At 40.4% G+C, this 27,718-nt stretch overlaps 1 protein-coding gene across 1 annotated transcript in view; it reads right to left on the reverse strand.

Annotated features, from left to right (window-relative positions):
• The window catches only part of LARGE1 (LARGE xylosyl- and glucuronyltransferase 1), a 305,669-nt gene that overhangs the window by 125,249 nt on the left and 152,702 nt on the right, over positions 1 to 27,718 (reverse strand). The window contains exons 5-6 of the mRNA XM_083700252.1: positions 14,029 to 14,152; positions 3,589 to 3,760 (exon numbers count right to left, since the gene is read on the reverse strand). Coding sequence (XP_083556378.1) covers positions 3,589 to 3,760; positions 14,029 to 14,152 — 296 coding nt within the window. The remainder of the gene's footprint in view (positions 1 to 3,588; positions 3,761 to 14,028; positions 14,153 to 27,718) is intronic.

Genomic DNA, 27,718 nt, shown 5'->3' on the forward strand with positions numbered 1-27,718 from the left:
AGCAAGGGTAACATATGTCAGCTGCCACTAGACAACTGGGAGTGATTAAACAGACTTCTATATGAGGCTCAGAGGAACAGAAATATGGGTTGCCCATGCAAATCACACCAGCACAAAGAAAACCCACAGATCCATTAGTTTTGTGGCTTAGAACCTCAGTATCTGCCGGAGGATTTTATCCATCTACAATTGCAGCTCCTGTAAAGTACACAGTGGATCCTACTGTGCAATGACCTTCTCAATGACAGTAGAAACACCACCTGCTCCTCAAAAACAAATTGTACAGTAAAATATTTGGAGAAAACTTCTGTTCTCCCATAAAGCACTGCAGAAATTAGCACAGGTGTGCATGATCAGAGCTTGATGAATTTCTTTGCCTTATGCCAATGAAGTATCAATATCTACATTATAGCACTAGACACCAACCTATTCTCTCACTCAGACCCATATCCACAGCTAAAAACCAACCCTTCACACAAGGAATGGGCCCAGGGTGACATGCTTAACAGGCTTGGAAGCAAACATTCAAAAATACTGTGAGTATGCAGAAGTGAGCAGCTACTAGAAAGTCATGTATACACCTTTCTACCACTTGATGGAGTTGCAACTTAGAGGAATTCGGTCCACACAAATTGTGCAACACATGTGCATTAGGTGATCTCATTCATTATCACAAGATCACCAAAACTAAATTATTAAACGTACATATGAATGGATGCACACACAAATAAACAAAGAGAAGATTTCTGCTTCCTATACCATCTTAAGAAAAGATCCCAAACCTTCTCTGCACAAACATCTAAGAAAGTGAACCACCATCATGGATTTAGTCTACCTTATTTATTCAATAAATCCTGAAATATTTTAGAGACAGCCAACCTGATGCCCTCCATATGTGGTTGGATACGAACTCCCATCAACCCCGGCTAACAAAGCCAATGGTCAGGGATGACTGGAGTTGTAGTCCAGCAACATCTGAAGGACACTTGGTTTGCCATCCTCACTTTAGTGAATTGAAAAACAATTTCAACGTGATCTTAAGTAACAGGAAAGTGTGAAGGGGAAATGGCCTTCTCAGCAGTGGTGCCCACACAATGCTCTCCCATCAGAGGCTCACTTGGCATCTACTTTATTTATGCCCTTTTGATGTCAAGAGAAGTCTCCATGCAAACATACAGCCTTTTTAATCTGAAGAGTATTACTCTTTTTTCTGCTCTTTTAAAATTGGAATTAAAAAAACCCAAAACTTTAAATCTTTAAATCTGGATGTTTTTATAAACCAGTCTATGACCTTGTTGAAAGGGAGACTATAAATCTCTAAAACAGACAAACAGCTTCATAAACAACAGTTAGAGCCTGTGTTTGCCTTCCATCCACCCTTCCAATCCCTTTTCAGATTGTAAGCCTTAAGGTTTGCTTATTTCTGACGTATGTAAGATGCCTTGCAGCCCTACTGGCTGAAAGGTGGGTTAAAAGTGTTTTAAAGAAAGGTAGTGGTGGCCACCAATTTGGATAGCTTTAAAAGAAGATTAGACAAATTTATGGAGGGTAAGGCTATCAATGACTACTAGTCATGATGGATAGGTTCTACCACCACTGCTGGAGGCAATATGCCTCCAAAAATCCATTGTTGGGAGACACAAGGGACAAGAGTATTGTGCTAGGTTCCAAAGGCATCTGATTGGCCAATGTAAGAACAAGATGTTAAGACTAGAGGGGCCTTTAGCCTGGTGCAACAGGACTCTCTTTATGTGTTTGAATATTTGAGGTTGGGCAAAATCTAGGGGATTACTAAATTCTGGTCACTGCATTAGTTCAAGAAGTGTGTATCAGGCTTTTTCATATAGGAATCTGCAAAGTACAAATTCCTTAAGCATGCCTAAGATTAACTGTAAGAGAGCTTGCCACTGCCGAGGGGGGAATGGTAGCTGTTAGTTCCAGCTAATATTAGCTCCATCATCGACACTCTCAAGCAAAACGCAAGTTATTCCCATCCCAAATCATAATTTGCAGTTGGATTATTTAGGATGATTTGCAAGCATTCAAATGCCAAAGAGCATGAGTCTTTCATGTAAATCTGAACAGGCTGAGCAAAAATTGCTTCTTCTTAGCATCTCAGAAGACATTCTATTCCTCCTTGCACTACCTGCTGTGAAAATTATTTTATCTGCTCAAACAATATCAAATCTGACAAGGGTTTTGTACAAGACAATTCTAGCCAGCAATTGGGTGCCTGAACAATTCTGGTAAGAAAGTCAATGATTTCAAAACTACCCTGAAGGATGGAGCAGAATATGGAGTCAGGCTCCTACAGAGGAGGAGCTCTCTTTTAAGGACAGTATTATTACCCTTGTGTTAAGTACTTTTCATGAAGCATTTTGTCCCAAAGAGGTTCTTTTAAACTTGTTATGAGATGTTATAATAGGAAAGCAGAGGAAAGACTAAAGAAACAAAAAATAATCACTAAAAGATAGATTTTTTTCATGTGATGATCCAGCGATGGACAGAATTCATATCTGTATTATGGAATCAAATGTAATGAGAGTGCCAGACATTGTAATAAGAAGGAGGAAAAAAATCAAAGCAAGCAAAGTGTGAATATTAAAATAGCTGAGAGGAGGATGGGATGAACAGCCTAGTACCTACAAAAACAGAAACAATGAGAAATATGTTTCACAATGTTAATATGAGTTCCAGAAACTCCATGCAGACTCCTGCTGTAGTTAAAATATGCAGTTGGTAAGCAGCTAAATTGGGAAAATGATGGGAAACTTGCTTGAACATGACCATTATTACCTGCAGATGCCTTCACCATTAAGTTAACAGAAGCAGTACATGCTAAATGACTGGATCTGTTTCAATCAAAGCTGCATTCGTAACTTATGTTAGCTAAGCCAGGTTCTCAGTCTAATCTACTCTGCAGAAATACATGTAGGAATATACACATAAGAGATTCAGCCTAGCTTTTCCAACACAAATAAAACTGAACTCTTTAAAAAATTGCCACGTGATACCTGCTCCATAACTCTGGTTATTTTTGAACTGTGTTTTCAATACACATTATTGCTGTCAACATACTCTGAAAGTTACTTTGAAAAACTCTACTGATTTGTTTTGCAAGGCCACAACGGGAAACAACATTAAGCTTCTTTTAAGAAACCGCTGCCCTCCTAACACTGATGCACTCACTGCATTTTGAGTACATGTAGCCATTTTGATTTTGCTATGGGATTTCTTGGCTGTGCCTTAGTTGGTAGCCCTGTATTCCGCTATAGCCTCTTCCTCCTGCATCAGCAATTAATTCTCTCTTTGTAAAGTTCCACTGACCTAGTCCCTAATGTACACCAATAGCAACGCAACCCCCACCACACATTCACACCTTACCACTTATCCTGTACTACAATATAATATTGTATGCAGAACCACCCCCAAAATGGTACTCTAATTTACCATTGGCAGTAAATGAATAGGCAGCAGACTATGAAAGGAAAGTAACAGCAGGCAGAGAATAGTCATCTCAAACAACAGAGTTCTCTATACGTCCTGGATGGTTAACAAAAAGTATGAAAACGTAAGGCATTACAATACCTTTGAACTTGTGAAAGACAGCCCAGAGCTCAGCAATGTCTGTAGCAAAGGTAATATCTGTATCGAGTACAATGACTCGTTCGAGGTTGGCAGGCAGAGTCTTTGTCAGAACCAGCTTCATCAGCCCATATATCCCAGAATAGTGTTTGTTGGGTATCCAGGAAACTTCAGACTAATAGACAGAAAGGACAAGGAAGAGAGAAGGAAGGAAAGGAAAAGACAAGCTTTATTAGAGATAGTAGTTCTTATAAAAAACAGGTTTCTCAGCATTCTTCCTAATGCTTGCCCTTGAAATTGAAAAAAGTGCTGCTCAGTCATCCTTGATTAATACAGATAATTGTTTGGAGAAACAAGGGCTCTGTGCACACTCCAAAGGTCTCCAAAATAGCCAGAGTTGCACATAAGCAGAACCACAAACTGTCACATTGACACGATCTGAGCCAAAGGTGCTAAGATTATGTTGTGTATTTTTGTGTTTTATGTTGTAAGATGCCCTGTGATCCTCGGGTGAAGGACAGTATAGAAATTTAATAAAATCAATCAATCAATCAATCAATCAATCAATCAATCAGCCAAATGCAACATTCTATGCCTTCATTACTCAAACACACTTTGGGGGGGAAATAAATAAAGCTTGGATATTGAAGCCCAAATTCAAAAGCTACCCCCATAGTGTGGTGGCGGCTGCTGACTCTTTGAGTTCCACCGACCTCTGGTGACATCAATATCAGCTTCTCATATAGGTTAGCCCAGATTTGTATGCCTGAGCTTTGCAGGTTTCACTACAGTGGCAACATCTAAAGGTGGGTTAAAAGACTTGTTGACAAGAGGATCCACATGGAATGTGAGAGGACATGAGTTTCAGAAGAAGATTCCAAAGCCCATCTTGAAGAGACCCAACAATGAGTGTTTTAGTAAAATTGGGAGTAATCTCATATTTTATGGATTGGTCCACATAGCTATATGCCAGTAGAGGAGGCAGCAACCACTGCAAGCCTCTTGTCATCCCCTTCGTAGGTCTCAGTGGCAGCAGGATGAAATCAAAGGGGGTAATAAGAACAGCTGGCTGAAAGTCAGGGCACAAAATGTAGAATTGCAAGGGGATGGGGCTAACGAACATTCCCCAGAAGTCTCCTTACCACTGGCTCCCCCATCCCTGAAGCTTCTTTTGGGTTCCATCTGTCAAACATGCAAAAGCCATAGGTCCCATCTGCATTATACTTTTGAAGCAGTGTGATGCTACTTTAAACAGTCATGAGTTCTTGGGAACATGGATTGATTGTGAAACCATTCTAGGGACTGTAGCTCTACCAAGTGACTATGAGTCACCTGAAAACTTTCAGAACCCCAAACAAACTACAGCTCCCAGGATTCTTTAGGGGAAGCCATGACTATTTCAAGTGGTGTGATTGTGCTTTAAATGTATAGTGCAGATTGGGCCCTGGTCCCACCCCTGAACCCAAATAGTTATCTGAAATTCATGCCAATTTTATGGTCTGAAACACAACTGAATCCCTAAAAGCAAGAATAATTTCTTATAACTGAATCACTCTGTCTACCCTTGCAAGATGTAAACTGACTTTGTAGCCCTGTAGTGTGCTGAATTATTATCACGAAAGCATTGTGCTTGTAGACCACTGGAAATTAAATACACCATTATGCCAAAGTCATATATCCACTATAGTCTGCCCTGGAATTTGAACTAGAGGAAAACAACAAGGTTTAAACATTTATTCTGAGGACACAGAATAAATCATTTGCATTGCAATGCTTTTTGGATGCTAACTGAAAACCAAAGGGCTTTAAATTAGGGGAGGATGCTGGCCCTACATTTAAAAAAGAAAAGGGAAAGGTTAATTCTTTAAGGAAAAGACAAGCAGGGTCACCTTTTCGGTACAGACCTTATCTCAACAGGATAAGAACTGTTATATTTTGAGACCAGGCACTAACCTATATCAGCAAATGTTTACTGCTTTTACGTACATTACAGATTATGTCAATGTTATAACACCCAAAGCCTAATTTTACTGACACAATGTTCATTGTCAGACTTCAGTTTTGACACTTCCTACAAGGTAGTTTTGAGGAACTACCTTGTGTATTTATACTTTGGAGAAAGTAACTGAGAAAATCAGTAATTCTTAATTGCAGCATTTGCTAAGCAGATGCAGAGTTGACATACTTGCTTCACATCTATCTATTCCCATCCATCTAGTATAGTTCCAAGCATCTTCCTCAACCTCCTTACCCTCATTTTCCCCTCAACATCTCCACTCTCTCTCATTAAAAGCTACCACTGGTATCCAGAGTTTATTTAGACAAAAGGGTCAGGAAAAGGCTAAGAGTCCCTGACTGTAGGGATTTCACTCTGTACTCTTTAACAAGGCCTGCCTTTTATCTTGCACTCTATTTTAGCTCCAAGCATAGAACTTTATTGCACCATGAACATGTTGTCCACTAAGAACAATATAAGTGGCAGACCTCTTCATTACAGCTTTAGGGACCAAAGCAGAGCACAGAAGCATGCAGTTGTTGTTGTTGTTTTGTTTAAAAGGAGGACTTTCTAACATGAAAGAAATGTGAGCTTTGCAAAAAGAAAGTGAAAAATGGTCTGTATATACACATACAGTGTGATTGAAGTTCACAAAGGGCTCCAAACCAGAGGCAGCACAGATATGCAAATTCACTCATAGCCAAGTGTTGCCTGCTGGAAGGGAAGGGGCACCCCCACACGGAGGACCTCTCTGCATCTCCATTGCCAGAGGAACAAGAAATCCAGTTCTCTGGGCTACAAAATTAGTGGGGAAGCAGTAGAGGCAGTTGAAGAAAGGAGAAACCTAGTTCCATTGGCTATGGAAGGGAGGAGCAAAAAAGCATCCATTCTGGCTTTTTTCTTCTGCTTGCATCTCTCTCTATCAGCCTCTCTCCTCCCTTCCGCAGCTGGGGTTTCTTCTTTCTCCAGAGAAGGATGGGAGCCGAGATATCTTCTTCCTCCTTCTCCCTCTGCTGCAACATGCAACTCATCTTTGAAACTGTTGCCCGGAATGCTGTGGCTACCGTCAGAGTTGAGCGGGTATAACTAAATTTGCACAAGTAAAATGTGCGTAAGATGCAATTATACTGTTTGCGAAAGGATTTGTATGCGCAATCAGCTCCATTTCATACGATACAGCAATACAAGGTCTATATATTTGAAGAAATTACCACAAGGAGACATGTTTAATAACACCAGGAATTACGTGCACTCCCGTTTCAGCAAAGTCAGCTTCTGAATACCATTGGATGGGGGTGGCAAAGAGCAAGAGAGGTGTTGGCTTCGTGCCCTGCTTGGAGGCTTCCTGAAAGCACATGGCTGACTATTACTGGAAAGAGGGTGCTTGGCTACTTAGATCCTGGGTGTCACCAAGAATGGCTGCTCTTATATATAGTGGGAGAGTGGGGTGGGGTTTTTTCCCCAGGAGGGTAGTAGGAGATGGGTGATTGACTCAATGGGTATGGTAAGCCTGTTGACGACTGTTAATGGCTGCAATTAGTCCTACAAGAAAAAGCAAGGGATCGTATGCAGATGATTAGCATATGTAATGAGACAGGAATCCAATACAGTGGTACCTCGGGTATGGATTCAGGAAGGATGTTAAGGACCCAAATTTGATTTTAGAACCAGACTGACAAATGATATTGGTTCAGGCAGGACACCTCCAGCAGTCTCCTGTTCATAGATAGTTACATATCACCAAGTAAAGAACTCTCTTCCTGTACTGATTATAATGATCACATGATGCATCTTTGATATATTTTGGAAAGTTGCTTGTATGTCTACTATGCATTTGGACACCTCTTAAGTTATTTTTGCATGACGGTTCCTGAGGTCAAGGAGAAGGTTTTCACTGATGTTTGTATATGACTGGATGGTGGGCTAAACTTTCAAAACTGCACTGGTTTTAACTACTAGTTTCAAAACCAATTCTTTAGTTTCCTAGAAATCCCAAGCAAAGTGGGATACAAGGCTGCTAGTTATACAATGTGTTAAGTTTAAGTTTATAATCACACACACACTCTATATATTGTTCTTACATATTACATGGGTTCAATATCTTTATGCATTTTTGTATTTTCAGATCATGCTTGTGGAAAAAAATCATTTGAAGACTGTGTCTGTGTATGAATACACTTTAGGACTACATTTTGCTTATTAATTTTAGATTGCTCAGCCTATTAAATGGAAAGACAATATTGCGTGACAATACCACCTGCAGTGGAAGATTCATGCACAAAGCAGAGAAAGCTGCGAAAATGATACCTGCCCTGAATTAGAAGAGTCACCTTCAAACAGCTACTAATTCCTTTGCTCTCAGGCTATTACCCATGGCAATATGTCAATGCATGGCTGAGAGTCACTTCTGATTGTTCTTTTAGGTATGTCAATCACTGTTGTGAAACAAGACACTTTTTTTCTGAGGTTAACCTTGAACTTATTATGGAAGTTCTCTAGGCCAAATGGCCCCTTGGGAACATGTTCATAATGCCGAATTCATCTCTGCAATCTAAGCCAGCCGTGAACTACAAAGCTGTGTCAATTCTATTTCTTTTTAATGACACAAATGGGAATCAAACAATTCATCACAATTTTGTCCCAGTTTGTGGAAGGTGCTGGAGGATTTGATCTGGGGGATTTAGCAGAAGGACCTAGCCAACTTGCTTCCTGCCCTACAAGTAAAACTCATGGGTAGAGAGTACTCTTTTTGACCTTTGAATTGAAAGGTCAAAAGCCTCTTCCCACATATATCAACCCTGAGGTCACTCTTTAGGAGATTTCCCTTCTCCAACTACCTCTGCCAAATATCTTTTCAGTGGTGGCACCCCAATTGTGGAATGCCTCCTCCCCATTGAGGCTCATCTGGCACCATCTTTATTGCCAACTGAAGCTCTCTTTTTATATTTTCATACTTTTTATATCTGTACCATTTTTATTCTGCTTTTACTGATGCTGTGTTTATATTATTCTACTGTTTTACTTGCTACTGCTGTGATTTGCTTGTAAGCTGCTCTGAGCCCGGCCTTGGCTGGGGAGGGCGGGGTATAAATAAAAAATTATTATTATTATTATTTTCACATACAGACAAGGTTCACATACAGACAGCTGAGCTAGGCAGCTGCAGTTCAAAGGACTCCATAATTTAGAGGTGCTGAAAATTTCAGAGAGTGATGGTCTCCCTGTAAGCATTTCATTCCTCCGTTGCTGGATGTGTGATTGTTACTTCACATGTCTGTGTTTACTTTCTAGACCTTTTATTAAGATGTTTCCTATGGTTCAAAAGATGGCATGGCAAACAAAACAGGTGTAGCTAAACTGTGGCTGTTCAAATGTTGATGAACCACAACTTCCATTGCCCCTGATCATTGACCACGCTGAGTGAGGTTGATGGAAGTTGGAAGTCCAAAACATTTAGAGGGCTACAGATAAATCAGTGCACAAAAAGAACAATGACAGATGAAAGGATATGGTGGGGACATGATTCAGTGTACATTAATACGTATGAGCATCAAATATTCTTTTTTCTTGGGGCTCTATCCTAAGAGTTAATAAGCAAGGAGTTTAAGGATTCAGAACTGCATAATAAGGGCTCCCTAGGCCACCACTAGTCTATTTCAAATCTGATATCATGTAACTTCATCCCTTCACTCCCAGTATAACTGCATTTACAGAAACTAGGCTATACAGAAAATAAATAAGAAATAATAAAAAGACTTCAAACTAAGCTTGAAAGAACAAGCAGTAACACAATTACTGAGAGAAGTGCTACTGACAAACACAGAGGAATGTCAGAGTCAACTGTACATGCTAATCATGTTCCTGTCAGATTTTTCTTTCTACAATGCCTGTCTTGGGAATAAGAGTTGCAGATTCAGCAAGCGAAACCTTCAACCTGTCCTGATCTTCAGTTTCAGGGAAAGTGTACTCAAGCAAGTCCTTAAGCATGGCATTTAGTCTTTCCACCTGCTAGCCAGATGAAGTTAGGGGCTGGAATTCTATTCCTCTGCCCAGACAACCTTAGCTGATTTCCACATTCTCCCACAACCTAGGATATTATACAACCAATTTTCGTACTAAGGATATTGTACAACCAATTTTTGTTATCATGTGTGAAATCTGAGAGACTTTCTATATACCTTATCGGGTCACAAGCCTCAACCTACAGCCCACTGCTACATAAGCAGGCCCATAATGCTGCAGAGAACAGACTTTCACAGCTGCATAAATGGGTCTTTACCATGATTGTCAATTTGTTAGGATTTTAGTTTAAATGTATTTGTTGTTGGGGTTTTTTTTGCATTTTTAATTATTTTATGTGTAAATCACCTTGAGTTGGTGGCTTTGAAGGTGATTAAAAAAATTATTTGTTGTAAGAACAACAACAGCAACTCTCATCATCTCTGACCATTGGTGATGCTGACTGGGGCTGATGGACGTGGAGTCCAACAACATCTGGAGGGCCACATCTCCACACACTTCCACCCCCAGCCATCATGATGTGTATGTCTAACTCACAGCAATATATTTGCAGCTCCCCAGCCGCAAGTACGAAGATTCTTTTATTAACAGCTGATGACATCATTTGATGCAGATTACAGAAGTCTTTACAGAAGCTAAATGGAACAAAGAAAGGTATGCACAAGGCACCACCAACTGAGTGAGGTGGACCCTCGTGGAGCTCTTCCCAGGCTACCTGTGATTTTTCTCCAAAATTGCACTGGAGAAAGTGAATAAGACTGCAAAAATCCAGTTCACCCTTCAATTAATACTGGAATATTATGGAATTGCAGGGAGACCTCTTCTGCTTGCTAGATATCAGCAGACAGCTCCATTTTGTGAACATTTTCAGATTGTTAAGAATGTGGCCAGTTGCTCACAATCATTTAATATTTATAAAGCACCTACAGTATGCTAGTAGTACAATATAAATGAGTTGTAGGCTAATGCTCCCAACTTTAGGGTGACCCTTTAGGGCGACCTTTCAATATGATTCATTCCAGCTATTTCAGTGCAGAAGCAATTCCAATATATGAGTTAATGACATTTCTAGAAAGCTCAACACCAAGGAGCAGTCTCTGTCGAGAAGGGGAGGAAGTGACAGCTTCGGTAGAAACCACCATGTTTAGCAAAAAAGCTTTTTAGTGGATAAGCTATAAGACGCTGTAAGACAATAAGCAGTGGTACACCTAAATTTCTGTTTCACATACTGAGCATAGATGCTTGGTCAAAAGTAAGAAAGAGACACATTAACCTGAATGCTTCCTCAAAATGATATATAATTAGGGATGTCCTAGAGCTCTCAGGGTATTGGCTGGACAGTAGGAAATCCTTTCACAATAAAGCTTCCATATTTTGTTATTGAAAACAAGATTCTACAGTTACCTCTATCTGATTCCTAGGCCTACTAGTAATACTTTTACTATGGCTATAACTATTTATATGAATGGTTGTCAAGGAAACCAGGTATCAGGCATAAATGTGGAACTTATGTACAATACATTTTGACCGTCAGGAGTGCATGCAGGAGCCAGGCCCTGTGACCAGTAGGGCTTCACAGGATTGGGGCTTTCCTAAGTTTGTTCTGAAGAGGCAAGGCGCAGCCGCACAGGTGAGGCCAATTGGTAACTCACAGCACCTGGTGGCAAGAGCCGGGAACCTCGCAAGACGAATGCCTCGCAAGACGAAAAATGCGCTAGACGAAAGGGGTTTTTGTTTTTGGAGTTGCTTCGCAAGACAATTTTCCCTATGGGCTTGCTTCCTTTTTCTTAAAGCCGTTAATACCCAGGGAATCCGCGCTCCGCAAGACGAAAGAATCGCAATACGAAAAAACTCGCGGAACGAATTAATTTCGTCTTGGAAGGCACCACTGTATAAGGTCAGCATTTCCCTTTGGCTCTTTGCCACAGTAACACGCATCCTGACTTGCTGTGTTTGGCTTCTTGACTCCCGGCTCTCAGACCCTTGCCTTCCTGACTCCTGGCTTCCGGACTCCCATTTCTGCTCCCACCCTGCCGTCTTGCCCCAGGTCCCGACGTCCTCAGCCGGGACTTCAACCACCCATAAACCGGACTGACTCTATACAAGGAGAAAACAAACCACCCCAAGAAAGGAGCTGATGGACTTTGCACAATATTATTTTTGTAACCCATATAATAACATAATTTGGCAGGAGATGTTGTTTCATGGAAAGCTGAACACTTGGCCTTATTGCATTAACCATGTAAAACGGTGCAAGACTAGAATTAAAATACAACTACTACTGAGAACTTCTGCCCAAACTGATTAAAACAACTCTGGAAAAAACCACACATTTATTCTTGTTTCAGTATACAACATGCTGTGCTATGTACTGTACCTTTGCCTCCACAAGATAACTGAGACAGAAGCTGCAACCACTCTACTCTCAACACCTCTCAAACACAACCTTCACAATCTTCAACATACTGTATGTATGTTGATTGCGAACTAGTTTTATGACTAGCGGTGCACAAATATTTTTTATAATAACAAGCAAATATACAATCCTCAATCTGAAACATTCCCACCATCCATACCCACACAACACAGCTAATGCCTAGCCAACCATTTGCCACAAAAATCACTGAATGCATTAACCATAATTTGCAACCAGCTCATTAAGGGCAGTATAGCATCAAGGAAACAGCAACATAAACACCCCCTTCCTGTCTCCCACTCACATAAGGCCTTACTCTACACCAAGTCTCTCACACAGGGTAGGATCCTTCAAGCTAAAGTAAAATGGTTGAGTAGAAGTGGCTTAACAGGCCACAAAGAGGTGCGTAAGGGATTGTTAGAGGTCAGACATGACAGACATGTATAGGACAATGCTGCAGTCGGTGGAAAAAAATGGTATTGAAGTGTTGCAGATCTGCCTTTATTTGCTCAAGGTGACAGGACATGAAGATGTGCTACTGCAACAAATCAGAACTCAAAATTTACTGGTGTCACGTTCCCTCCTTGGGCCCTTGAAACAAAGTCACATTGTCAGATTCTGAGGGTAGCTTTCTCATTGAACTTCCAGAAATAAAACAGGAACAGATGTATCCTTCATCAGCAGTAGCTCAGGGGTGAGCATCCATATACAGAGAAGATGTCCCAGAGCATACAAAGGATTCTTGAAAGGTTCAAGAGCACTTGATAAAAAAGCTAATTCACTTTCCCAAATTTGGTTTTCTGCTGAACAGTAAATCATAAGCATCTGCTCTGTTTATCTGCTCTACAGTGTCCTGCATGGAAGCAATTTGTCCAACCATTTGACTATATGAAGTTTGTGAGCAAATTGACTGCCATCTGGATAGAAAATCAACCTGGAAAGAGCTTAAGCTTCTTAAAAGCATGGTACTCTCCAGATTTTTCAGACTACAAGTCTCCTCATCCCTGATCACTGGGTAGGTAGGCAGGCTGGGGTGGATGAGGGTTGTGGGCAAAATATCTGGAAGGTACCACATTGGCTAGGATGAGTGGCAGCAGCTATCATGAGCAAGATACTAGTAAAGCCACCTCAAACAATGGAATAAAGTCTCTCTTGAAGTTGTGAAAATGAAGAGAAAGGAAGAAACTCTGAAGGAAAAGTTTGCAGTTTTAATTAATTAAATAATCTCTTGTGTATGGATTCTGTGTTTTAATAATGAAGCCTCAGTTTTTCTCAAAATGCAGTCCTTGGCAGGAAGGTACATCTAGGTCAATATTTGTCTGCTGCTTAATATGTGAAACATCCTGAAGTCATCTCTTTCATTTTTTTTAAGTGAGAGTATTTTCTGACATATGATCCTTCCCCTTTGCCATTTCTTCTAATTATAATCTGTTTTCACTTCCTCCTAACACATGGAGTGGTTTGAAATTTCCTTAATTAGCAGAGCAATTTGCTAAATTTTGTTTCTACCTTTTCACGGGATTTTAATCAAGTTTAGCATGGAACTGATTTGATATGGCATACAAATTACTGCCACAACCTTCAGATGCCTCTGTCTTCAGATGCCAAGTTTCTAAACATTTTCATACAAACTGGGAATTTTCCCCCCCCTGGCTGCTTCAAATCATTTCCCTGTCCGGAGTATGACTACTTGGATGTGGCTTTTGTCACTCAGACCTTGTAACTGGGTTGGGTGAGTCATGTGGCACCTCTTAAGACCATAATTGGCCTCTAGTGCAGGCATAGGCAAATGCTGCCCTCCAAATGTTTTGGGACTACAGCTCCCATCATCCCTGACCACTGGTCCTGTTAGCTAGGGATGGTGGGAGTTGTAGTCCCAAAACATCTGGAGGGCCGAGTTTGCCTGTGTGCCTGCTCTAGTTGCTGATTCTTCAATTATATACAATTATGAACAGGGTGAACAGACAACAAAACAGCCTTTGGATTATGATGGCATTTTGTTTTACTTTACCTTCAGCTCATCTGCATCATAGAAGTCTATGCGCACTGCAGGCACCATCCAGGTCTGGAAGAGAGTTGCCAGGATCTGTTTTGCAATGGCATCTGCAATGAGGTGGAAGTGAAGAGGGTTCCGTCTGATGGAAACAAAAGAGAAGGAAATAACACTGGTAAGAGCTTCGAGCTCTGTTTATAAAAGGAGCTCTCCCCATTTACAACCCATACTCTTTTATAATAGGTGTGTGCAGCTGTATAATGAGCTGGGATTATATATATATATATATATATATATATATATATATATATATATTCATTCCATTTTAGTTCAGTTGTGGTCTAAAGCTCTCTCATGCATTTGCTCCTTCAAAGGCTATTAATTCTCTCTCTCTCTTTTGTGTACTGAAAGTGCTAGTCTGATTTGCTTTGAAGTTTCTGAATTACCTTGTGCCGACTTGGTGTAATAAGAATGTCTCTCCCCCAGCTCCCGAAAAAATAGAAGAATAGAGGATAAAGTTTTTTTTTTTTGGTCAATAACCAACACTGTCACGTCTATGCACTTAGTGACAAACTTACTTCTAGAGTAGCATGGAGATCTCTTATGTGACCCTTATGTCCCTTGGGATATGATGGAATTATAAACATCAGGTTTGCACTCCCTCATATGCTTCCCTTTTTAGGAGAAGCAGAACATTCCACAGACAATCTCAAAAGGAAAAGATGGGAAGAGATAAACCTGTGTCTGAAATGCACCACTGCAGGCAAGGGCTCAGATGACTGATTACTACTTACACCCTGCAAACAACCACCACTGCCTTGCACCGTTCTAGCCTATTGTTCTTCCTGACATATTACTACTACTATTATTATTATTATTATTATTATTATTATTTATACCCTGCCCATCTGGCTGGGTTTCCCCAGCCACTCTGGGCAGCTTCCAGAGAAATATAAAAACATAATAATACATCAACCATTAAAAACCTCCTGATACTAGTTTTAAGCGTGCAGATTTGGTTCCTCTCTGCTCTTCGAGAACTAGATCTTAGTCAATCTGTGTGATTAAGTTGCATGGTGGGACGAATATTGCAATTTATCTACCATTGTGCAACTTCCTACTAAGCATGGAAGAACAGAAAGAAAAAGCCACTAAAACAGCAGATGGTCCAATTAGCCTTTAGCATCCTTCTCAAACCTTCTCCAGTCTTCTGAATGGCACAATGTGCCCTCATTTACTTGGAATTTATAAAGTTAAATAGTTGTATCTGTCAAGTGCCATTCTTCATCCATGATGGGATGCTTTATAAGGTGCTGCAATAAGAGTGTGTTTGGCATGATTGCATAATCCTAGTACACTTTAATTTGGTTGACCCAAAGTACTGCTCTCTTTCCTAATGTCTAACTCAATATAGTAATTTAGAAATGTCTGTCTGGTCCTTTTTGGTTCCTCCTTAAGTGTTCTATGGACATTTAAAAGCAAACAATGAATAAGGTCAACTAGAAACAAATGGGGGCAAGGAAAACAGAGAACCATTATGACAGTATTCACCATAAGGAGTGCATATCTTCAGTATTCAGGATGTAAAGGACATAAGCAAAGGTTCCCAGATCTTCAGTGAACATGCGAACTACAAGCAAAAAGATGCTTCCTCACTGATATCAATGCACACTGAAAGCACTGCAACCCTACATGTGTTCATATAGCCATTGTAAGAGAGCCAAGAGGGTTATTTTTGTTGCAAGCTCTAATTCTGCAACAACAGCAAATTCCAATAGTTGTTTTGTGTGACCCTAAATTCTACCAAATTCAAGGTCTTTGACCCAAAGTATTGGATACAGACACAGAAAACACAGTAATAAAGTCAAAGGGACACAAGAAAAACCCACAATTCGAACCTTCCTGCTGTTAATTCCCATATGAAAGGGGTGTGTGTGGAGAGATCTCAGTGCAAACCACATTATTACTATGATGCATATGGCAAAGCATTTAGATTTGGCTAAGTGTTTCAAAAACCTCTACAGTCCAGCCACTGTTGTCCATGTGCTGGTAACCTCCAGATTGCATTACTGCAGCGTGCTCTATGAGGTTGACCCAAAAGCTGCAACTAATGCAAAATCTGGGAGCATGGCTGCTCACTGGGTACATATTATGCTGCTGCTGAAAGAATTACACTGGCTGTCAACGAGCTACTGGGCTAAGTTCAAGGGGCTGGTACTGGTGAAGTCCTATAAAGCTTGGGACCAGGATACTTAATAGATCAAATCTTTTATATACCCAGCCAATCACTGTGAGCTGCAAGAGAACATTTTGCAGACACCATCTTCTCAGGGGGTCTGTTCTGCATAATGTCTGAATCAGGCCTTTAGTGTGGATTGGATCATCACAGATCAGACAGGGAGCATCTCTACTGCCTTTTCGGTGCCTGCAGAAGATCTTCCCCTTTCAGCAAGTCTTTGAAATGGAAGCTTTTACTGTATCTCAGTCAAGCATTGGGATTGGATTTCAAACTGTTTTTATACATGCAATCGTTTTAACAGTTTTTATATTTGCGATTGTTTTACAGATGCTTTCTTCTATTGTGAAATTACTTTGAGATGCTTCATAGGAAGCAATTCATAAGTGAAATAAATAAGAGCGATAACTGGATGGAACAGACCAAGCCAGCAGCCCAATGTCCCTCTAAGGGTAACCTCAGGGAATGCCAGCTTTTGCTGACCAACAGGTATGAATTGAGCACCATGTCATTAAAGAGAATTCAGGCATTTCACCAAGACTGCAGAAAAGAGAATGTCATTAAGTTGGAAATGTTACATACTCTCATAGGAGAGATTAGAAAAAAAACATTTCACTTGAAGACGAAAGGTCAGGAGAAACAAAGTACAAAAATCAGTGAATTGGAAAACACAAGTATTAGAGTGCAAGGCCCTCAATTCCTTCCTTCAAAGAGGGAAAACAGCTAAGGATTATGTGTAACCTCTTGGGAATATGGTTGCACAACAAACACTGTCAAAAATAGAAGAGGAAGGGGGAAAAACCCAGATCTTTTGCTGGTGTCAGTCAGTGAAGTTGTATTGATTTGTTCCAATTGAGGAGTTGATATTATAGAGTTCTAAAAGTAGAGCACACCACAAATATGTGGTATTTTTGCTTCCAAAAATCTGGAACACAATATTGTTATTGGCAGTTGTCTGCCATTGGCAGAAGCATATCTGCACAGCTCTCCCCGAATGTGACCTTGTCTCTGAATCCCTTGAATAATTATGTGCAAATCTATATTCATCTAAACCAATTAAAACTTAAAGATCAGACTCAAGAACACTAACAAAAAGCCTGATCAAAACACTTGAGGTATTTGTTTTAAAAAGGATTTCTACCTACACAGCAGGTAAACAAAAAGCAGGAACATTATTTTTGCACCATATATATATTTGCTACCCTGCAGACGCTTTAAAATTAGCCCAGATTAGCAACCACTCCATATATTCTGGAGGTTTCCCGGGGGAAGTTTTGCGACAACTTGTTGGTAAATAAGAAATGGTTCTTTGGTTATCAAACAATTACACTTCAACCTTATACTCCCTTAACCTGGGAGTAAGCCCCATTGAATTGTAAATGTCATTCATTCACTCATTTATTAAATTTACATTTTACCTTTTAGTGATTGTCTTCAAAACTCAGAAATACAATTAAAAACACAATGTTAAACTGGTTTTAAACCGATAATGCTTTAAACAGACTGGGTGACAGCAGGAAAAACCTGTCAAAAAGGCTTTACAGAACAATGATGTTTTCAGCTGTCCTAAAAGGAAACAAGTGTTGTTGTCAGGCAAGCTTTCTGGTAGGCAAGAATTGCACAGCATCAAGCAATTACTGAAAAATCCCTTCTCCTGGTGGAGGCTAGTTTTGAACATGATGTTACTCTGACATATCTTAAAGCACAGGTAAGCAACAAGGTGCTTTGCTGATGTTGCTGGACTTCACCTCACATCAGCTGGCAAAGCCAATGGTCGGAAGCACTGGAAGCTGTAGTCAAACAGTCTCAACAGATTCACTAGTCCATCGCCCCTACTCAGAATTTAAACTTTTAAAATGAGCAACATAAAATTGTGCCTTTGGAATGCTTTGTTTTGTTTTGTTTTGTTTGGATACTGCATTAGCAAGAACATATTTCAAGGTGACTTCTCCCCACCTGCCTCTTTCTCTTTCTCTCTCCCTCTTTTGGAAGATTGAAAATCCTAAAGGTACCAAACAGAAATAGAAACTCTCCAGATAAAATGTTGTGGGAGATCATGTAGTTGTACTTGTTTTCTAGGCCTTTCAAGATAATTTATTCATATAATTCTTATCTGGGGGGAAAATGAAATGTTAAGATAAGAACAACAAAAGGCTCCCATCACCTAAAAACCATAGGGGAGTTAAGTATCAAGTATGCTAAATATTAACAAATGAAATTAGCCACATAAAATGGAAAGCAAATTGGGAAATAAAGACGTTATTGATGTTTCTGGCTGATTTCTTAGTCCCTGAACAGATGGAATGTAAATGGCAGTCTGTGGATGGGTTTCCTACAAGGATATAAATAAATAATTAATTGTATTTCTGCACAAGCACCGCTTTCAAGGTTTTTGATAATGGTGCAAATGGAGTAAACTCTGAATTAGGGCGAGATAGAGCCACAGATATGAACAATTATAAATTCAATCCATACAAGTCAGTGAGGAGTACTACTAAATGTATTACATATGTGTTCCAACTGTTTAGCTGTCATAGGTAAGCAAACCTAATTGACATCCCATTTCATTTCCTTATTCTTAATACAAATATATACAAGAACTGTAATGGTCATCATGTTGGACAGCGTGAGAAGTCGGGTCTTTCAAGTCGGATGAGCAATAGCTCTGAAATTGTCAACTGCAACCTTTTCATAAATCACAATCCAGAGTGCCATGCAATTTTTTTTAAAAAAAATTGGCTTTAAGGCTAACATTTTACCTTTAAAAATCTTTGCCTGCATTTCTAGATTAGAATAAACTGCAAGTTCTTGAGACACACCCATGTTGCTGTATCTGTTATCTGGGAACCTAGGGGAAGAATATTGAGCCCTATGACATTGAGCTGCCCCCTGCCAAGTCCTGATCCTGTGCCACACAGCATGAGAGAAGCATACGTTCACTTCTGAATTAAGTGACAGGAAAATCAGAAATATTTGCCTAACAGTGGCAAAGGTGAAAACTCTAATGCATTTGCACCATGAATTTTAAATGAAGAAAACATATGGAATAGGTTGCAACAGTTGTAACACTTAAAGGCTATGGATGTCCCAGGAGCATTTGCAAAATGGATTTAGAGAGGATCTATTATAAACCACCACCTACTGGCAGAATGAATGGTTTGAACTCTAAACTCCTTTCATATCACAGTGATGCTATTGTTCTCTCTGATCAGCTAAAGGTGCTGCTAAATTGCCAGCAGTAAGAATCACAGTTAGCAACCAAACAACCTACAGAAACAGGTAGGTAGCCTTTCTCTCTTGTAAGCCTTTTGAAGCAAATCTATTCCATTAGCCTGTGCTAATTATTTGTAATTTACATAATAATTGTAATGTGCAATGGGCTTTTCATTTCCTGGCAAAAAAACAATTGTTATAATACTCAGTTTGAAGATAGTCTTGTGACCTCTTGAAGCTCACAGTTGTTTCCATGTCCAGGAGATTAGCCAGTTTTGTGCTTTGAACACAGTTGCATTCCTTCTTGAAAGAACAGGTTCAAAGTTTGGGGGATGCTCCCAGATAAATCTTTGTCATTTGAGCCTCAGGCAGCCTCGGTGGCTAGGAGTGCCTTTGACCACTTACTGCTAGCACACCAACTACTAGGTGCCATTGAATTGGGATAGCCTGGCCATATTTATTTATGCTTTGGTAACCTCAATGTGGTGGGGACGCAGGTGGCGCTGTGGGTTAAAGCCTCAGCGCCTAGGACTTGCCGATCGAAAGGTCGGCGGTTTGAATCCCTGCGGTGGGGTGCGCTCCCGCTGCTCGGTCCCAGCGCCTGCCAACCTAGCAGTTCGAAAGCACCTCCGGGTGCAAGTAGATAAATAGGGACCGCTTACCAGCAGGAAGGTAAACGGCGTTTCCGTGTGCGGCTCTGGCTCGCCAGAGCAGCGATGTCACGCTGGCCACGTGACCCGGAAGTGTCTCCGGACAGCGCTGGCCCCTGGCCTCTTGAGTGAGATGGGCGCACAACCCCAGAGTCTGGCAAGACTGGCCCGTACGGGCAGGGGTACCTTTACCTTTACCTTTAACCTCAATGTGGGGCTGCTATTGAGGCCTAGTCTGGAGGCTTCAGCTGGTGCAGAGTTCTGCTGTTAAGACTGTTGGTGGTGTTTAGGAGCTTCAACTGGTTGCGAGATGCTACCAGGGTCAGGTTCAAGGTTCTTGTACAGTATTAATTTACAAGGCCATTAATAACTTGAGTCCCGGATATCTTAAGAACTTCCTGGTTCCTTATATCCCTGCCCAATCACTGAGATCTTCAGGGGAGTCTCTGTTAGTGGTTCCCTGTGACTAAGATGCATGGTTCATAGCCACCAGAAGCTGTGCATTTAGTACTGTGGGTGGAGTGCATGATGTGGTTCACTGCAGCTTATTTGTGTAACGGGTTAGAACTATGGTTTAGTATTCTATTCAAATCAGGCCCATATCTGACAATGACTATGGCAAGTTCACATGTGCATTTTCTCTTTCCCAATGACTGCAAAGCGTGTTCTCCTTCATGGAGAGCACATGTTGCGGTGGGGGCCGCCAGGACACTCCAAAGTTGGGGGCGGGCTAACTGATCGTTGGCCACTGATGCGATTGGGGCTTCCCTTGTTGTTGGGAAGAAGTTAATGTTGCCATTTATTGATTGACAGCCAGAAATACTAAAACTCCTTGCACGAGGCTAGGGCTTCCTCTTTTCGCCCAAATCAGGCCCATGTCTGACAATGACTATGGCAAGTTCACATGTGCATTTTCCCTTTCCCAATGACTGCAACAGCTATCGCAGGTTCAATATCACAGGTACATAGAACTCCTTGCTAAGCTTCCAAGAAAGCAACATATACATTTAGATAAGAAAAATCCAGTAGCCTCACTGAGTAAGGACATATTGTGTGACTTATGGGCACGAGTGAATCAGGGGGATCACAATGACATGCTAAAGGTAGTAGGCAAGGTGTGCAGAAAGACAGCTGGGAAACAGATACCTCAGTTAGTATGAGTTTGCATCAGGTGGCCTGATGGTATAGGCAGATCTCTGCAGAGATAAAACTGAAAGGACTACAAATCCACCCCTTACAGAAAATGATGCATCCCGGTCTGAAACAGTATTTTCTGCAGTGGGAGGAGGAGGACAATGCCAAACCTACATCTCAGAGCACACCAGGATTCTTATTCTTGGAAGAGAAGCTGCAAAGAAATCTGTGGACGAGGAGAGGATATACACATTCAAACTGGGTATAGCGCAGATATACACAGAGAGGATAGGCTAGCCCTATGGGTAATTCACTGGAAAGATAAAAACAAACAAAGAACAGAGGATGAGTTAGTGCTGTTCTGTGCTACACGAGGTCCAGTCCTTGGTGGCGCACTTACAAATGCTAGCCTAGTTTGTATTGGGAAAATATCTGCATCACTTCAGAGACCGGAGATTGATGAGGGGTTGTTCAAGCTTCCATCTATGCAGCAGTACCAATGAATATTTATTGCAGCTTGCAAGCACTCAAGAGCTATTCTATTTCTCCTGCTCAGTTGTGTCAAATTGACTTAAAAGTGCTAAGGATTTCTACAGAGTGGGCACATATGTTCGCACATCTAGAGATACTAAACTTCTTTTTTTCATCTGAAACCTCAAGTGCAGTTTTGAAACATTTTGCTGGGGCAAAGCAAAACAAAGATGCAGACGTTATCTACTGCAGCTTTTGGAATGATAAATAAATAAAAATGGGAGGAGGAAACTAATTCAAATACTGAGAGAGGCTCTGAATTATATAAACTATCTTTCTAGAATATGTGTGGTTTTAGAGATTGCAGCCCATGGAATTTTACTGTATGACGGTGGATACTGGCTACTATTTGGCAGTCACTTGTGCGGTACACTCCTTGTAAGACTCTGTTGGAGTTCGCCTCAGCCCTGGCAGATCCCACAATGCCATTCCCTTCAAAAGTGAGAAGAGACCCAGCTACAAGTTAAGGAGAACCCAGAAGACTTATAAAAGCAACCCCAGCAGGTGGTACAGGGAAAAGAGAACCAGAAAACAGGTGGTACAGGGAAAAGAGAACCAGGTTTATGATTTATTTTCTAGTTGTGTTTTAATGTTTTGCTTACAAACCAGTTTTTTCCAATATGTCTTCATTGCTAATGTTGGGCCTGATTGTCAAACCTAGAATTCATAATCAGAAGAGCCATTTTGGAATATATATATATGCTGGTACAGTCAAATCTCAGTTATTGAACGGCTCCATTTTTGAACATTTCGGTTCCCAAACGCCAAAACCCCAGACGTAAATGCTCCGGTTTTCAAAGGTTCCTCAGAACTTGAACATCGATGCAGCTTCCGCTTGAGTGCAAGAAGCTCTTGCAACCAATCGGAAGCCATATCTCAGTTGTCGAACATTTCGGAAGTCGAATGGTCTTCCGGAATGGATTACGTTCGACAACTGAGGTTTGACTGTAATACTTCTGACAGTGCATTACTCCTGCCATATATGTTGTACATGTGGGAATTAATATGGCAACCGTGAAAGCCAAGAGCTAAGAGCATCTCAAAAGTCAAAGAATGTAGAATGGGCAAACTTGGATAACCCTGCACTACCCCTGTCTCACATTCATACAGCTTCACTTTTCACCATCATTCCAGCTATCTAAACACACCAGCTATTTAGCATCCTGCTGCCTACCAATCCCAAAGCCTACTAATTATACTGAATTACATGGTTGTTGTATGATGTGCCCTAGTCAAGTGGAGGATGAGACCTCTCTAAAGCAATCTTCCCTTTAAAATCACAACTAAAATGATAACATATTCAACCTCTGAGCCAATCATTTTCAAGTGCAGTTCAAGGCTGCATCAGGAAGATCCACATGAGTGTTTGGTTCTGGCTTGGCAGCAGGATGGTTCTTGCTAATTGAAAAGTCCTTTGCTTCCTGTCACCTTGATTACAATTTTCAAGAAAAATATTGTTCCACTTGCAGGGAAGGTGTTTGGTTTATGCAATCAGTTGCATGCACAGATACATGTGGAGTGCAGAGGGCACATCATACCCCTGCCTGGGGTCAAAAAGGGGGCCTGGGAACCAAAGGAGAGAGCCAGGAATCCCCTGGGACCTCAGAAAACATATGCATATATTGTGTGAAAACTAACATTTACATTTTGTGTAAGCTTACATAAAACACCAGAATATTTCTTCCCCCGGCCACTTTGTCTTCTGCCAACGTGCTGCCACCTACTTCTCCTAAGATATCCAGAGAGGTGGTACTGTAGTCCCAGTGAAAGATGACATGAGTGGGCGAAGCGAGAAGACAGGCTTGACTTGGTTCTCCTGCAGGTGACAAGCTCCACCTACAGAGGGGACTGCTGTCTGCCAGTGAAGGGCAGTGGGTGATGTCACTGAGAGCAGTCCATCTTCAAGCAGGAGAGGGCAAAACAGCTCATTGCCACCACTATCATCACGAACTGATGAAGAACTGATTACAACCAGTAAAACTATATTTTCCAAATAATTCTAATAAAAACCAGGAGGTAGTTAATATTTGTAAAGGTATAATATAAGCAACAGCAAAAAGTCCCTTGAAAAACCCCTACCTAAGATATTTAATTGTGCTTTGATTTATTAATATTATGAATAGAGGATTAGATGATTATTCATCTCTATGTATTTTAATTTGGGCTTTTGCTGACAAAAGGTGCTGTTAATTTGGAATTATTGCTTAACCTGAGAAACAAAGTTGCTCAGATATAATTAACAAGGAATTGTAAAGTCTTTTTACAACTCAAGTTATTTTTTGGCCAACCTGCAACAAGCTGCAAAGTTTGCAGGTGAGCTCTTGCTACTTTGTTGTTGTTTTGATCAAGCAAGCACAGCTGTACCTTTTACTTCCCAAGTAAAAGGTCCCAAAACATGAAAAGAGCAACAGTCACAGAGAATGTTACCTAGCTTGGTGAGAACTAGAATGGTGCCCTGCTGTCTGAGAGAGGAGTTGACATCATCTTAGAAGCATCAATCAAAACTGAAGCTGTGAAATGGTACAACCCATAGCTGTCAACTTTCCCCTTTTTTTAAGGGAAATTCCCTTATTCCGAACAGGATTCCTCGCAAGAAAAGGGAAAAGTTGACAGCTATGGTATAACCTTTTAAAGCATTTCATCAGTGCTGTACTCTTCTTGGGAGAGCATGGTCTACCATTTAATGGTTCACCCATCAAAATGGTGATTCCAACAATGGAAACTTTTTTAGGAATCATTGAACTGTTCTCCAGGTGGAACACCATCCTCCAAGAACACATGCTAAGTGTAGAGGAAAAGGAGTAAGAGGTTTCAAGTTCATTATCTGTCCACAGACTCACAAAATGAATTTATTGCAGAATGCTCGAATCTTGTGAAACAAGACATTTTGCTACAAAGTAGTTTGTAGTAATAGTATATTCCACACTAGATTCTTCCCATTTTGAACAAACAACATTTATTCTGCGATATGTACTTTTAAGACAAACAGGGTAGGAGATTCAAGAAAGATTTCTCAAGTTTACAGATTGTAGCAACAAAAGAGGAGAAGAAATGGCTCAGTTGCTAATGCATAGATTGAAGGAATATGCTATTTCTCCCAGTGATTGTAGAGCTCAAGCCTATGATAATGGGGCAAATATGGCCACAAAATACAACGGCACACAAGCAGAAATACAGGAACAATTCTCAACAGCATTTTTTTTTACCTTGTGGTTGTCATACATTCATCTTACATGGAAATTATGCTGCTGAATGCATATCTGAAGCAATAGCCTTTTTCAGAACAATTCAAACTGTGTACCACCTTGTTCAACTCCCGTTCTAAGTGGTGGAAATTACTACAAAAATGTATTGGTTGTGCTCTTCATGGTATGTCTGAAACAAGGCGGTCAGATCATGCTGAATGTGTAAAGCCCTTTGCAGCTCACTTGCCTGCCATTAAATTACCACTAGAAGACCTCCTAGGACTAAATGTGATGGCCAGAACAACAAATGAAGTCCATGGAGTTTTATTATATGCAGCATCTTTTGCATCAAACATAAATATAGAAATAAAACTCTCCTGTATATATGATGGAGTTAGGCACAAGAGGGCAAGGTTGCATGATGACAGCACACCTGATGCTAACTTGGAATAAGTGAATGGCAGAGGTGATACTCCAGAAGAGGCCTACTTCACAAAGTGTGTGTTTTATGTTTTGGTAGACAGTGTTATAGCAGGATTAACAGTTCACTTCAGTGCTGTTGACTTTTTGTGGAAATATCTTACTATGTCCAAAAATGATGTGGAGAGGAAAGCTTTAACTTTATCAGAGCAATGTCCTGCTGACCTTAATGGGGGTGATTTTGGAAAAGAAATGCAACATTTACCCTTGGTACATAAAACAAATTTTGTAAATGCACAGTTAAAGCCATTAGATCTGTTGAACTTGTTGACAGAGTACAAACTCGGTGACCTGTTTGCATTATGTTTATGTTAGCTTAAGAATACTATTAACATTCACAGCAACAGTAGTTTTTGGAGAGAGGTCATTTAGCAAATAATTAAAAATTATTTAAGGCCTACAATGTCTCAAGAACATCTTGCAGATTTGGCCAGGCTAAGTATTGAATCAAACATTGTCAGAATAATTAATGTTCATGCTGTGATTCGAAATTTTTCACAAAAAAGGACAGAAAAGCTCTTTCTAAAAAGTGAATAGTAAGTTTATCTACTTTTTTATACTAATACTAATGTCTTCTGATTTGATCTGCATTGCAATATAAAAGGTTGTTTCAAAGAGAATTCTTCCTCCTTATCAGTATTGTAGCATAAACAAAGATGTTCAAATAAACAAAGATGTTCAAATCAAATGTGCTTTCTTATCTCTGATTCTCTTGTTTTATGTATATTTATTTATATTTATCATGGAGGGAGTATAAGATTTAAATGCAGAAAATGAACACAGCGCTCCACTCCACTCCTTTCTCATCTTCCATACCCTTTTTGACCTTACAGGCTATAGTTCATGGCATGGTAGATAAAAACAGAACAACTAATGGAGAAGTTACAGAGGCCCTGTATGGATAACTCTGATCTGTAGAGACTAGAGATCAGACCACTAGCTTTATGGGGGGGGGGAGCTTTGTGAGCTTTCCAGATGAGTACACACACCAATTATACCACAAAAAACCCCAACAACTGAGCTTTGTTTGAGCAGAATAAATTCTAAGTAAATAGAATGGATTTGGTTTTTATCTTGACTAGGAAAAGTGGCCCAATTTCCCGATTTAGCTGTTCCCTGGTGTAGTTCTTGGTAAGAACAGTTTTAGCTCAATGCTGGAAAGCTGGGAGCTTAGCTTGCATAGCTGAATACTGAACTAAAGTGATTTTTCACATCTGTTCCAATACAGATCCACCTTTACTACTACATGTCATCTGTAAAATCTTTCCAAGGAAAAACATGAGCAGTTTTCAAATCAAGGCATGCCCACTCAAAATCAGTCAGATACCATGTAAATTTTCACTATTATTTTTTTTAGTAAAATGAAAAATAATATGAGCTAGAAAAAACATGGATGCCACATGTTCTGTCTGAAGAAGTTATGCAATAAGGAGACTGCAGGTTTAATGCTTCTGTAATGTCTGTAAACTTGCTTAAGATTTTTTGAAGTCTATGTAAGATGAAAGCAGCAACAACAAAAAGCTAGGCTGACCAGTGCAAAGCAACATCGTTTTGTAAGGAATGTATTTTTTTTACAAACTACAGTATCTATAATTCAGCTTGATTGCATTTTCAAATTTTGCCTTGCAAGATGCAAATATAGTTACAGTACTATTATTTTGCTTGGCTAATGTAATATGCTTCATGTATAACTGCACGTATGAATAATTTGGAAGAATCAGTTTGTGCAGAATAGGGTAGCCTACTGTCAATGGGTTCCTCAAAGGGTTTTATAGCACTTCTCTATCATTATTGGATTCCCTACTAGCCTTTGAACACAACTTTCTAAGTTTAAAAATCTGATGTTGATCTAAAGCCCTTTACTGCTTAGGTGGAAGAGATCTAAGAGATCAGTTTTTGCCTGTTTCCATAATAACCCCAACTATTGAGAGAGAATGTGTCCAGTTGTTATTGGAAAAACTTGCTCAGGTGACACTAACATTTATCAGATAATAGCTATAAAGGTAAAGGTAAAGGTACCCCTGCCCGTACGGGCCAGTCTTGACAGACTCTGGGGTTGTGCGCCCATCTCACTTAAGAGGCCAGGGGCCAGCGCTGTCCGGAGACACTTCCGGGTCACGTGGCCAGCGTGACAAAGCTGCATCTGGCGAGCCAGAGCCGCACACGGAAACGCCGTTTACCTTCCCGCTGGTAAGCGGTCCCTATTTATCTACTTGCACCCGGAGGTGCTTTCGAACTGCTAGGTTGGCAGGCGCTGGGACCGAGCAGCGGGAGCGCAC

The sequence above is a fragment of the Podarcis gaigeae genome (genome assembly GCF_964106915.1).
Source record: "Podarcis gaigeae genome assembly, chromosome: 10".
Classification (NCBI taxonomy): Eukaryota; Metazoa; Chordata; class Lepidosauria; order Squamata; family Lacertidae; genus Podarcis; species Podarcis gaigeae.